At 39.5% G+C, this 14,618-nt stretch overlaps 1 protein-coding gene across 2 annotated transcripts in view; it reads left to right on the top strand.

Moving 5' to 3' along the window:
- Positions 1–14,618, top strand: part of RPAP2 (RNA polymerase II associated protein 2) — an 89,111-nt gene that overhangs the window by 26,866 nt on the left and 47,627 nt on the right. For both annotated transcript variants that reach the window (XM_036754756.1, XM_036754755.1), the window contains exons 8-11: positions 1,627–2,566; positions 3,781–3,863; positions 5,505–5,585; positions 12,112–12,180. In XM_036754756.1, coding sequence (XP_036610651.1) covers positions 1,627–2,566; positions 3,781–3,863; positions 5,505–5,585; positions 12,112–12,180 — 1,173 coding nt within the window. The remainder of the gene's footprint in view (positions 1–1,626; positions 2,567–3,780; positions 3,864–5,504; positions 5,586–12,111; positions 12,181–14,618) is intronic.

The following is a 14,618-nucleotide window of genomic DNA, read 5'->3' as shown; positions in this document are numbered from 1 at the left end:
TCCTTTGCTGATGCATTATGGAAGTGTCCCATTGTACCCACACAATGAAATACTGGACCTGTTGAGCTTTTTCTTTTGTGTTGCCCCAGCAGGACCATTTGCTCTGTATGATTTAGTGAACAGCTGTTCCTACCTGGGAAGTCTTAATTGAACCGTTGAAATCTGACACAAATATAACTCCTGCTCTTTCCATCCTGTGTACTGCAGGTCTTTGTTAAATAGGTTGTTCCAATTATATGTGTTGAAAGGTTTTAAAAAAATCTAAATTTACAGTATTTATAGTTAGGGATTTACCAGTTATGTAATTATTTGAAATAATGTTTTAGATTCCTGGATTTTTTTTTTAATCTTTGATCATTTTCCTCACCAGGCTATGGCCACTTTTTAGATGTCTCTCTTACCATCCAGTTCCTTGCATGACCTCCTGACCTCCCCACCCTCAAAAAAAAAAAAAAAGAACAATCCTGGTTGGTTATTAGTCACCACCCAGGGCTAGATATGTGGAGATTGAGTGGGTTAGAGATCTTTATCTAATCATGCATAGCTCTAACATGGAATTTTAAAGTAATATAGAAAAACATGACTGCTACCTCCCAGCTGAAGATTTTTGTATTGATTCCTGAACTGTTAAAGGTGAAGTGATTCTAGATTTCACCAAATTATACTCACTTATTTTCCCTCTGACCTTAGACATAGTCATAGCATGGTTTGGGGATAAATTATGACTAAAAAGTATATTCCTGGCTCTCCTCTGCAAAAACAGCACCTCCTCCCAAGGAAAAAAATAACCACCCAACAACAAACTCAAAAGTTCTTAATCTTTCTATCAGATCTCATTCAAAATTTCAAAAACATAGGAAGAAAATGTCTCCTTTTGTTATTGTCATTACTGTCAGATTCTGAGATTTGTTTTATTTGCTTTCTTTAGCTCTTACCTTTGAGACTTATGTTTATTATTTTTGTTTTTTGACGGGGCCTGTGGTTTCATTGGCATTGGGAAGCCTGGGAAGGAAACTCTCTCTACCAATACAGGTTGGCACTCACTGTGCCTTGAGCACGGCTGAGGGATGACGTGATCTTCAGAGGGTCACGTGACGAGTGGGGCAGAGACTGGAATAGAGCCAGTAGTCCTGGTTATTCCAAGGCCAGCTCTTGAGCTGCTGCCCCATGTTGCCTTTCACTGTTTGGGAAAACAAGCCTTAATTGCCTCCTCTTCCTCATAACTTTTCTTTTCCTTGACCATGGTGGTCAGATCATCTTTTTGTGTGTCTGAATTACCCTGAAAAGTTTATGGCATTTTCTACTCACTATAATCTTCATTATAGTTTTTTTTTTAAGTTTTAATGAAATGGCTCAGATATTTTTATTTTTTGTGAAACTAGTAACTAGAGTTTCCAGAATGAAAACTGAAAGAAATTCTATGAAAGTTTTAATAGGAACAGTTTCAAAATAAAATCTATCCCAGTACTCATTGAAAAGCACATAGAAAGGTTTACAAGTGAAATCTTGGTCATGTCTTAGCACGTAATTCAAAACTCTTTGCTTTTGAAAACTGCAAAATAGCAGCAACTTAGCCTGCTTTGCTGTGAGTCTGTTCTTTCTTCTTTCCACCTTGCCCCCCACCAGCGGTCATTCTGGCGAAGAAGTCAAGTTATGTGATGAGGCTGTTACGACGTTGGACATTGAGAATCCTGACCGGTCTCGAAACCAGGATGAGTCTGGTTCCTCCAGCACCCACAGTCACAGTAGCAGCGATGATGAGCAAGGATTTGTTTCCTCTCTTCTACCAGGAAACAAACCAAATTCGACCCCTGGAAAGCAGCAGCCATATCCAAAAAGCATCCTGAAAAAGAGGCTTGGCCAGAGAGCAAACTCCAGACACCAAGACAAAGACCTGCCAGCAGCAGAAGTGACCAAGCAATTGAACAGGTGTACATTAGACAGCCAGGAGAAAGTGAACGCTTGTGCCCTTTGTTTACAAGAGGAAAATACTTGTGTTTCCTCAGATTTTTCCTCAGAAAAATCAAAAGTTTCAGAGAATTCTGAAGGCAGTTGTGATAGTTCCCAGATAACCCTGGTAGGCATAAGCAAAAAAGGAGCAGAACATTTTAGGAGGAAATTTGCGAAGTTGAATCAACCTGCCCCATCAGGTTCCAGTCCATTCCAGGTAGATCCTGCTGAAGCCAAAGCAGGCTTGTTTGAAGCCCTCAAAGAGACTTTGGTGGAGTGGAAGACAGAAGAAACGTTAAAGTTTTTATATGGTGACAACTATGTCCCTGTCCCTCTGACAGCCTCACCATCCACTCCTCAGGCTGAAGAGAAGGAAAAGGATGAGGAGGCCTCAGTTCCAAGGCTGGAGGGTCACATTTCCACTACTGGCCGGGTGTCTCAGAACACCCTGGATCAATCTCTGCCATTCAGTGGCTCAGACGCTGCCATTCACCCTCTGCCAAGTTACGAGAACCTAAAAAAAGAAACTGAAGCATTGAATTTAAGGATTAGGGAGTTCTATAGAGGAAAATATGTTCTGGATGAGCAGCCCCCCAAAGCAGAAACCACAGACAAGGTATGTCTTAACTCACGGCATCAGGTATGGGGGGAAAGAGGGAAGAATTTAAGAGAATAGGGTTTCTTCTTTATTTTTTTTTTTAGTTCCTTCAACTTCAAGATGATCTCTACAACAGTAACACTCCTAGGCCCCCAGAGTGCTGTCTTTTTAGCCCTTTTAAATCTAGCTGATCCCTGCTTGATTCTGCCCCCAGGTCATGCTGGTGGCTGCCCCCAAGAGCTCCAGCAAAGTTCCTGCCTTGTGGCAATGAACAGCCTGCCATGATTTTGTTTGCAATTTTTAGAAATGATGGGGCTGTTGTTCTACTCTGTAGGGATGGCCCAGAAAGGCAGGGCAAAGGTTGCAACAAGAGCCAAACTTCCCATGTAGTAAAATCTCAAAAGAGACTTTTTAAATTCTGTTCTTTTTTATGTGCATCAATTAGTGGAATGTTAAATATGAGCTTAACTTTATTCTTCTGTGAGACTCAAAATATGGCAGAAATGGCAGTTCTGCCTTTAAAACTGAGAGAATTTCGGAGAAAATTATATTCTGTGGAACTTAAGTTACAGGAGAATCTTAGAAAGTGTCAGTGATCTGCCACAGACTTACGAAAAGCCTTAGGCTATTCACCCACCCTTCGAAGAGTCCTGGTGCCCTCATCTGTTCTGTGGAAGAGTTGAACTCAATGTCTTAAGTCCCTACCAGCTCAGACGTTTTTAATGCCCGTGGCTATGAGAAGATGGATTGGGAAATGAACTTGGTCACCATGAAGAAGGGCCGGATCACTTTATTTTGGATTTTAAATTTAAGAATGTGTATGTAGTGATTGGAAAGAGAGTTTTACTCAAAATTTAGAAATAAATTTTATTTGCATAGGTGATCTCCTGGCCCCATGCTTGAGAATACATAAATGTTCTTATACAGCAAGCATGACTTTTTGTGCTGAAGTAGGAAGACACTGATGCCTGGCGTCAGTGGAAGGACCTTAGCTCATATTAGTGTCACTGTTTGTCTTTGGCCCCACCAACATGAATAAAGTAGTCCTTGATATTTAGAACTTTTGTAGTCATCATTTTATTAAAAACTGGTTTTATAAAGTATCCTTAGTTCTAAAACTACCAACTTTGGATTAAGAAAAATGCCTTTTTCTAAATTTGTGGTGATTTTCCATTCTTTAAAATAAGAAATAAAATGACATTTCTTCTTTGTTTTTTACAAATGTGATTCAGGGAGATCCCACCTTTCCACTCATAGATTCAAGTTCTCAGAACCAGATTAGAAGACGCATCGTACTCGAAAAATTGACTAAAGTGTAAGTACATAATAATTTTAGAAATTTTCTATAATAATTTTGAGATTTGACAGTCAGCAATATTATTCTTATATTCAGCTATTCTGAAAAATAATTTTAAAGTCAAAATGGGTTCATGATTTAGGAGTAAAGGCCGATACTATAAGCAGTTTGGGAGAGCAAGGAATAGTTTACCTATCAGATTTATGGAAAAGAAAAGAATTCATGACACAACAAGAGATCACACAAGTGGGAAAAGGACCTATATGTACAAAAATAGCGGCTCTCTTTGTAGTAGCAAAGTATTGGAAATCAGTGGGATGCCCATCAATTGGGAAATGGCTGAACAAGTTGTGGTATATGAAGGTAATGGAATACTATTGTGCTATAAGAAATGGGGAGGATACGGACTTCATAACAACCTGGAAAAACCTACATGACATAATGCTGAGTGAGCAGAACAGAACCAGGAGAACATTATACACAACCACAGATACATGGATTCTGTGAGGATTAACCTTGATAGACTTTGCTTTTCCTAGCCACACAAGGTGAGGACTTGAATTTGACATTGCACACATTGCGTTGTTGGGAAGACGGTCTCTCATTTTGATATTTCAATTTAATGATTGGATTTGTTTTGGGGGAGGTGTTGTGGGGGAGGGGAATGGAAGAGGACCAGACCCATGATTTCATTGTTTTCAAGGAGCCTTTGGTGAGGAGATTCTATGAGTTGATTGTGTAGTAAACAGACTTTTCTGCATATATGTAAATTTACTTCCAAGAAGTACTGTTTTCAAAAATAGCCCAAATCTCCTGTTTATATGCACAGGCAAAACATTTGAGAGTGTCAACAAGTCATTTTTCTTTAAATCTCTGTATTTACATGTAGACCATCTCTGTCTAGTTAAACGGAAACAACATGGCATGGCTTCTTTCTACAATTGTCCTGGGCATGTGTCTCCCAGAAGCACACTTTGTAGTTGCAGTCAGGTATATCTTGGTTAATGAAAATCACTGATTCTAAAACTAGAACCATGTAGACGTTTATTTCATTGAAGGAATTCTAGTCCTACTTTTTTTATGCAACAGAATTGTAGAAGAATGAGCCCTACTAGGAAGCCATTTAGCAAATCATGTATGCTTAAAATGAGAATTGAAAGGAAAGGCATGCTGGCTGCCATGGTGGTGGCTTTGATTTTGATATCAGGATAGAGACCATGTCCCCTGGAGGCTTGACAGTTTCAAGAACCAGTTCCTACCTTGACTTTGTTTTCTACTTCTCTCATATGTGCCTCCTATATACCCCTTGATTCTCCTCCACTAAAAAACCTGGAAGTTTAGAAATGAGAAACAGTGTCAGAATGTGCCAGATGCCTCCAGCCTGCCTCTGTCCTTCCAGGATCACCTTGTGACCCTCCTGGAAAGTAGATTGGCTTGTCTCTGTCAGTCACGTCCTGGAGATGTACCTTACCAGGCACAGAACCTAAACATTGCCATGTGTCTCTGTTTAATCATGAAAGTATTATGGGAACTTTCTAGAATTAGCTATAGATAAAACAGGCATAGACTCATTCTACACACAAATTACAGAAGTATATCCAGAATTAAGAAAATATTTTAAAAAGAAAGCAAATGAAGCATTTTTGTTGTTATTTTCAGATTGCCTGGAATCTTGGGTCCTCTTCAGGTTACATTGAGTGATATCTACACTGAACTTAAAAATCTTGTCCAGACTTTTAGGTTAGTATCAAAGTTTTCTTTTCCCTACTTTAACCTTGCAATCAGCAGCTTACAGGGAATTCTGGTTTGTAAAAAAAACCACTTGGAGATTTCAACATCACCGTAAGAAATGAGGCTTGGGGAAAACTTACAAGGAAGCAAAGAAAATATGGACAGCTCTGAACACAATGTGTAATATTATATAGACTTTCTTATTATATAGACTTTTTTGAATCCTCTCTTTATGCACTGGTGCATACATGGAAATGCTTTTTTTTTCTTTTCTTATTTTGTATTTAAATTTTAATATTTAAGTTTATGTTTCTTTTTCTTATATATTTAAGTTTTAGAAATTAAAAAATTTTTAAAAATTAATGAGGCTGGGGGATGAAAAGATTAAAGGAATCCTCATGAGAATGGAACCATTTTGACCCATGTCACACTTCTAGGATACCTTACTCCCAGAAGGAAGCACTAAGGCTTCAGACTGTGGGAACGGCGTTACTACTGTTTTAGAGATTTAGAAGAGTCCCTCCCTGAACTGATTGTCTTCCTCTCCTGCCCTCCCAAATAATTTCTTCCTCCTGACTTTCATATTTTTGCCAGTAATGCCACAGCCAAGTCACCAAGATCTGAAACCTCAGTGACATCCCTGATTCCTCTCTTTTCCCTCCCCCCACATTTATCCGGTCAGTTACCCGGTCTTTTTGTTTTGGTCTTCATGATGTCCCTCATTTCTGTCCCCTCCTGTCTCTTCCAGCTGTCACTGCCCGCAGGTCAGGTCCTCATTAGCTTTTGAGCACAATATATTAACATGGTTTTGACCTTCCAAAGTCCAGCCTCCATGCACTTCTGCCAGTGTAACCGTTTTACAGCATAGCCCAGCATCATGTAGACTGAAAAGAATGCTTTGGGATCCGGGGTCTTGACTTTGGATTTCAGCTCAGCTCCTAGTTACCTGTGTGACCTGGGCTTCATCTCCCTCTCTCTGAGCCTCTTTTAGACAAGGAGTCTGTTCTCAGCTCCCTTTTATGATCTGTGTCACCCCCTTACAACCACTGAATGGCTCTTGTCCAAATAAAGTCTGAGTTTATTGGACCTTTAAGGACCAACATGATTGAGCCCCAGCCTGTCTTCCAGTTATTAAAATAATAATAATACTAATAGCAAAAATAACTTCAGTTTAGCACTCTACAGTTTGCAGAGGGCTGCTTATACATTATTTTCATTTGAGCCTCACAACAGCCCCATGGGGTAGGTGCTCTGCTTCTCTCCCTTTAAATCTGAGGACACTGGGCCTGAGAGAGTAGAGGTGCTTTGCCCAGGGTCATGTAACTGGTGACCTTATTCTACCTCTGGGTGTCCTGACTCCAAGCCAAGCCTAACACAATCGGTAGTTGTGAAGGATCTACCTTGTGGGTGCAAGGCCTGATACTTGGTTCTGGAGACACAGAGACAAGAATGAGACGGTCCCTGTCCTCGAGGAACAGAACCATACCATTGGCAGATGCAAACATTCCAGTATGTGGAACCATGTACTTCTGGTAAAGTGATGTTTTTAAGCGTATATTAAAAGGTGGTAACAAAATGTCCTTGTTTGCGCTTGCTTCTGAATGTTTGTGTATTTCTTCCTTCTCTGTGTCTGCATCTTGGTCACTTCCTGCTAACTCTTACTCCTCACATCACTTCAGTCCCAGAGAAGCCCTTCCTTGTAAGAAATAACTCTAGTCAAGAAAAACAAATCAGCACATTAGCTGAGTCCAACAGTGGTGGGGGGCTCATTCCTTCCTTCTAGGCCATCACCTCTTGGCTAAGCTAGAGCCTCAGACTCCATATTCCCAGCCTGAGTTTCAGTTTTTCTTCTAGACAATGTTGCCTTCATCTCCTCAGGAAGATGAAGCTCCCTTTCCACTCAAAATCTGATACATAAGGAGAGGGTATTGTAATATTGATTCTTTCCAGGCCTGAAATTCTGGGATGATAGAGTGGGTCCCTCTCAGAGGATGCCTGCTTTCCTTCCTTCCTTCCTTCCCAGGGTAACCTACTGCTGATAGGTTCTCTAGGGAATTCCTGTCTAGGTACAGGCTAAACTGTGTCCTCTGATGTTCTTCCAATTCTAGCACTGTAGAAATCATGCTGGGTTTGTGATCTGAGGTGATTTGAATTCAAGTTTCTGTTATGTAATAGCCCTGTGACATTGGGCAAATCATTGTCTGCCTCTGGGCACCTCATGACTGCCGAAGTGTCTTCAAGCTCTAGGTTTTAATAGCTTAAAACTGCACAAGACTTTTGGGATGCCCCATATTATCCAATGAGATTCTGTTTTCCTGATATATTCAGTTTGGGTTCATTTCATCATGAAATAATGTGAAGCCAGGGGAAAAAAAGTTGATATACAGTGATATATTGTGTTTGTCCTTTGTTCTCGAAGAGGACACCAAGGAAATGATGACATGACTTGCAGTTGACTTTGATTTGAGTGAGGGAGGGCTGTGCAAGATCACCAGCCTCACTTTCTCCTCAAGCCATCTGGGTCCAGAGGCCAGATATTCATCAGGACAACTGGAGATGGTCCCACAGTGATATATAGACCCTTGGGCTATAAAATGTTTGGTTTTAGTCAGCAAACGTTAGGTACTATTGGGGTCAGGGATGGAGACAAACATTTTTTACAAGTACGAAGCAAGATTCTTGTCCTCTAGGTTACATTCTAATTGGGGAGACAAGTTTAACACGTACAATAATGAAGAAGTATTATAATAACTCACATTTTTATAGGTTTGCAAAGCACTTTGTATATATTATTTTATTTGACTCTCAATTGTGAGGATCAGATGACCCTGAGGAAGGTGCTATTGCCCCATTTTATAAATGTCTGGAGACAACTATTCTATAACCATTTTTGCTTTTTCGCAATAAAAGATACTTATTAAAACATAAGCCTATACCTTAATAAACTTATCTTCTATAGGAAGGCCATGAAAAATGAGGTGCCAGTAACCTGGAAATGCAATCCCATTTGGACCATATCCTTTTCTTTGTCTCTAGACGTGAAGGACATTCTAATTAAGCGGTCTATAGTGTGCACCCCATGTAGTGGCTTCTGAATTCCATACACATTCCCAGGTTCCTGCCTGGAGGAGTCACACCTGTCAGATTCAGTCCCATCTAATAAGTACAGTAACTGAGACATCGATGTGTCTAATCAAATCTTGGTACAAATTTTGCAACACTCCTCCTCTTCCTGCTCCTGCACCTCCTCTGGTGTGCTTACATTATGTAACAAAAGCAGCCTTTTACTTCCTTTTCTAACAGATCAGTCCCTTCCATTTGAGTTGCAAATTATTTAATTTGGGTAAAAAGGTAAAAAATGAGTCAGCGGTGTCTTTTACCAGGAATTGACCTATTTTTAAATGTTTTTTGGAAATTTTTCTTCCGAGGCCTTCATGTAAACGATCTGCTTGTCTCTAAACTGATTGCCTTGATTGTTTTCTACAAAGGACCACCTACCTGGGGATTTAGTCAGAATGTTAAAAATGACTCATTCTTTTGGAAAATTGTGTGGGATCTAGCCTGCTAAGTGACTTTGGGGTCTTCCAGACTCATCTTCTTCTGCCAGACTCATCTCCTTCTGGAAGTCAGCCCTGCCACAGATATCTGTATCTGTTTCTAGGCTGACTCCTTTGCAAGTAACAGATTGATAACATTGGCTAGTGTTGAGACCTTGCCAATCAATACTGGCACTGGGGAAGAGTTAATTGACACCAATAACTACATTTCTCCATTTGAGAACAAGAAGGATTGCTTCTAGAGCTCAGATCAATAGAGACCTTGTAAAGCATAAGCCTGAAGCTGCTTTCTGTGTTCTTTGAAGAGCCTTTTCCCCAGTGGGTCAGAGCTGTCTTTTCTGCTAGATTTCAGCTCAGCAGATTAACTGGAGTTTTACATGTGATTTGCCTGTCAGAGTGTTTCCATCAGAAGGTTCTTAGTAATGTTTGTTGCTGTCATCAGGATTCGTCAAGGCATTTTTCTAATTCTATTTAGTTTCAGGACAGAAAGATTTAGGTTTTTTTAAAAGACATTTTTAGCAATTATAATTGTATTTGGGAGCTAACAGTACTGGTACTTTTCAGCTATTTATTTCAAATTCTATAACTTCGTTTTTTGAATGATAGAACACAACTAATCTAGTCATTTAATAACCATTAAGTTCATAGTTGGTACAGCAAAGGAAAAGTTGAACAATTTGCCCACACACACACTACCCCTGAAAATGCTACATCTTTTGAACATTTATGTAAACATAAAATTGGGGCATTTAAGAACAAGGAAAGGGAGTTGTACTCACCTGTTTTTGTAATTTATTCTGCACATTTAAACCTCTCGCTACTTTTTCTTTGTTTCTTTTTAAATTGCTGGCAATACAGCATCTATAACAAACACATATAAATTCCTTTTCTGTTACTTGCCCACTTGTTAAGAAACTGTTTTAGGAAAGAAACTGATAAGCTGGACCGCATCCAGAAGATAGCAGCCAAGAAGATGAAGGAACTGGAGACCATATGATGGTCTTTGAGGGTACCATGCTTGATTAACCTAGGAAAGACTCTTCAGGCATTTAAAGGACTACCATCTAGGAGAGGCTTACTTCTGCTTGGCTCTCGAGCAGTGAGTAGAGAGAGGCAAGTTGAAGCCAGCTGTTGGAAAAAATGGATTAAAAATATGAGAATTGTCCCTAAACAAATGAGCTGCATCAGGTGGTCATATCTCCATCCCTGAATCTCTTCAGCTGTTGAGATGATCCCTAGTCAGTTACAGATTGGACCAGATCAGGGCTTCTTAAACTTGGGTCTGGGAACTTGGACAGGAAAAAAGTTATATTGTTATTTTGATAGAATTGATTTCCTTTGTAATCCTGTATATTTTATTTTATTCATTTAAAAATATTATTCAGAGAAAGGGTCCATAGGCTTGATCAGACTGTTGCCAAAGAGGACTATAAGACAAAAAATCCAGATGGTCTCTATGGTTTCTTCTAACTCTGTGATTCTGTGGAAGTGGGTCTTAGTCCTATATTAAAATACTAGGGTTGTCAGTGTTTTTAGACACAGTGTTTTACACTTGTGGGTATTGTGTTTGTGGGTGTGTATGTCTAATTTTACAGTCAAACTTCTTGTCATAAAGTGGCCTATTAAAGAATTGGGACTTCGGGGCTCACAGTAAAGGAATCAAATGCTTAATAATCATTTCCAGGATGACCCCAAACAAGATGTTTAAATTCTTTTTCTTGGGCCAGTTCCCTGGCAGTATTCCCAGAGCAGTAATCTACCCTGGGGGAGCTGTTGGAGAATTGGCAGAGCAGCAATTATTTAGGATTCAGAGAACTTCTCAGAAATTCAAGTGGGTGCTGCAGAGAGTACAGGGGAAACTTGACTTCAGCTGGATAGCCTTTTCTTGAATGAAGGTTTAGTCCTTTTAGCTGTCATCCTCTCTCTGCTGCCTCTTGAGCTCCTGCTGCCCATGTTGTTTCCTCCAGAGTTCCTTAGCACTTCCACCGAGGTCCCGGCAGGGCCAGATGAGGAGGCAGCATTCAGCCAGTTGCTTCTTCGGCCTGTTCTTCTGTCCAAAAAAGGGGTTGTAAATAAGACTGGTTCCCATCTCTGTCCAACATCAGTATTGTTGTTTGTGCAAAAACAGAGCAAGAGCATTATTTTATTTGAAATGGTATTTATCAAGTGAAAACTGCATACCATCTATTGTTTAGTCATTTTTCTGTCCTGTCCTTAGTGACCCCGTTTGGGATTTTCTTGGCAGAGATACTAAAGTGGTTGGCCATTCTCCAGGTCATTTTACAGATGAGGAAACTGAGGCAAATAGGGTTAAGTGACTTGCCCAGGGTCACACAGCTAGTAAGCGTCTGAGGCCAGATTTGAACTCTTGAAAGATGAGTCTTCCTGACTCCAGACCCAGCAGTCAATCCCCTAGGCCATTTAGCTGCCCTTTGTATATCACCTGTCTACTATTGTATACCATCCTAGGCCCAAAGAACTTTTTCTTTAACAAATACCAAGCATATCCTTCTTTATAAAACCTGACTTGTGTTTTATTCATATTGCTATAAATAATGTTTCATCTGGAAATAATGGGAGAGCTATTTTTTTGCAATCCAGAATTCATTGGCAAATCCTCTGTTTTCCTATCTTCAAGGCCCAGTATGGAATAATAATAGTGTCGTAACATGACTGCTGAAAAAGCTTCAGAGCTAACTTCGCATTAATAGATGTGGTTTCCAGAATTAGGGAGGATTTCTTTCTGTTCCACTTCATTCTGGTCTGATGGCATTTGAAGTAAATTAAGATTACTCTGTTGTTGAGCCTTTGTAGCCTGATGACCCTGTGATGGTGAAACATCTGCCCAAAGCTGAGGGAATAATGTGGGTAGGGGTGAGGGAGAAGGTATAGAGGTGAATCGGGCCAGATGGCGTCTGTGGTCCTTTTTTTTCCTAAAATAATTTGATTTTATCTTCTTATCTCTTACTCTTTTTCAGGTTAACAAATAAGAATATCATTCACAAGCCTGCAGAATGGACCCTAATTGCTATTGTATTATTATCACTGTAAGTACTCATTGAGTTTTTAAATTCTAAGTAATGTTCTATAGCCTGTGTGAGAGTGTGTGTGTGTTACATTATTGTTGTCCAAAAGCCATACAGCTTTTGAAGTATTTTGTTTGAAAAGAAAATGCCATTAGTTAACTTTCCAAACTGAATTATAAAAGTTCTGCCTTTTCTCTGTACCTGCTTTAGCCGCCTGTATGGTGGGAAGAATATTTTCTTAAGTGATCTATAATTTGTGTGTATAGATACATGTTTTATATGTATATGTGTGTGTATATATATACACACATACACACATGTGCATACATGTACATATGGATATATATGCACACGCATATATAAGTCCTTATTAATTTGCATTTTTTTTTAAACCTTCATTCTGCAGAATTTACAACAAAAACTATTTCAGTTAGTCCCTTTTGAAATAGGAAAGTTTTGGAAATTGGGAAGCTGAAGGGCAAAACCATCAATGTGCTTTTGGTATTGAATGAAAACATTTTAGTGGTCACCTCAGAGCTTCGTTGTTTAGGTATCTCTGATGTACCCCCCAGCTGATAACATTCCATCTCTCTTCCACATATTTTATCATTAATGGCATCCAGAAATTCCCTGTAGACCCTGTTTTCCCCAGTTAATATGAAATTTTAAAGTTCAATGCACTTAAAAGAAATAAAAACAATCCTACTACACAAGCCCACATGAAACATTTAACATGGGTTCGCCTTTTAAGAAATCACTGGTGGGTTCTCAGGCTGAGCCTTTCAGTAGGGTTAAAACCATCAAGTAATCTTCGTGTGTTTTTCAGCTTGAATTACAAAATGGCAAAAATCTTATTTCAGGACCATTTATTACCACACTGCTGCTGCGGCTGCTCTGGGGCTTGTTGGGTCACTGAAGCCTGTAGGACATAAAAGTACTTAGCAGCCATTCCCAAGTTAAGGAGTGTCATGGGCCAACGCCAGCCTGCCTAGCCCTGCTTTCCCTGCCTTTGATATTGCTTCAGTCTGACACATTGTTCTGGCTTCACTGTCCCAAGAAAGACTGTACCAGGGGCATTATTAACACAGGCTTCAGTGAGCTGGCTCTGTCTGGGTCACCCTGCCCACCCACTGCTCATCTGATTCATTAAATCAGAACACAGAAAGTAACTTTACTTAAGGCCTTGATATAAATTTTTTATCAGCCATAAGAACAAATCTTTTGTCATTTTTACCATTCAGGCTTCCAGGTGACTTGGTAATTTGTGAAACAGATCTTATGAATTTTTCAAAGTTCCTTACATTTCATTGAATATTTTGGTTACTAACAAAAAATATTAGTGTCTTTGCTCACCTGTCCTCCCTGATGCCTCCGGATGAACCCCTTTGTAGACACCATTTTAACTGTACTTAACTAATTTAATTGCGTTGAAGGAGAAATAGCAGTTTTCCTGCCAAATCAGAGACCCCAACAGAACAGTAATCTCTGAATCCTGCTTTCTTAGAACTCAGTAACTGAAAGGATATTTTCTTAAGCATAGCCTGGTTGTTTAAGTAGTGTGATGCTGGTATACCATTCCTCTTTCAAACCGTCACATCTGATTTTATTCAGGAAAATGCAGGTGGTAAAAGACATATTGAAATCTTGAATAGATCTTCTAAGTCCTATGTTCCTTCCCTAAGTTTAGGGTTAAGTGCAGGGGCAGGAATCTTTCAAGAACCATTGGCTTACAAAAATAGCAACTTTTGAGGGGGTGTGTGTTAAATGATAGTATAATTAGGAAAATTTGGAACTGGTTAAACCAGTGGACCCAAAGGTCAGCTGATCTAGGACTTGAGTGAGCAGGTAGGAGTTTTTCAGTATCTTAAGATACCATTTGCACAAATCATCACTGGTGACTTTATGGAAGAACTTGAGCCAAGAGGTGCCCAGGGTGGGCTGTCACAAACTGGTTGTGATTTTCACTATGGAACATGGAGGAGGTCACCAACCAATTTGAATACACCTTCTAGGTGATTTCTCTTATGCTCCTACTAGTATGTAAGTCCTCATTAATAACATGCTACAACCTAGTCACTGTACCCACCATTTTGATTCTTGGGAGGAACATCAGTGTTTAAAGGATGGGTTTTGTATCAGTAAAAGTATTGGGCAGCTATAATCTCAAGAGCAATCCAGCCCATTCTCTTCCTCCTTTTCCATCCTGGGCCTAGTTCACTCTCCATATGAAGTTTCTGGCCAATATCTTTCATACATGCATGCATGCATGAATACATACATATACAGGTATGTTTTATATACACATATGTATTACACCATGCATAAATACAAATTTGTTTATATATGTATGTGTGACTAGTATTCATAAGAAATATTCTAGAAGCTATTTGGAGGACAGATTAGAGGAAGAAAGAGCAGTGATAGAAAGCTATGTTGGACTATTTCGGTAGGAACACGTG

This window comes from Trichosurus vulpecula, chromosome 4 (genome assembly GCF_011100635.1).
Source record: "Trichosurus vulpecula isolate mTriVul1 chromosome 4, mTriVul1.pri, whole genome shotgun sequence".
Lineage (NCBI taxonomy): Eukaryota > Metazoa > Chordata > Mammalia > Diprotodontia > Phalangeridae > Trichosurus > Trichosurus vulpecula.
This window is presented reverse-complemented; position numbering and strand designations above follow the sequence as displayed.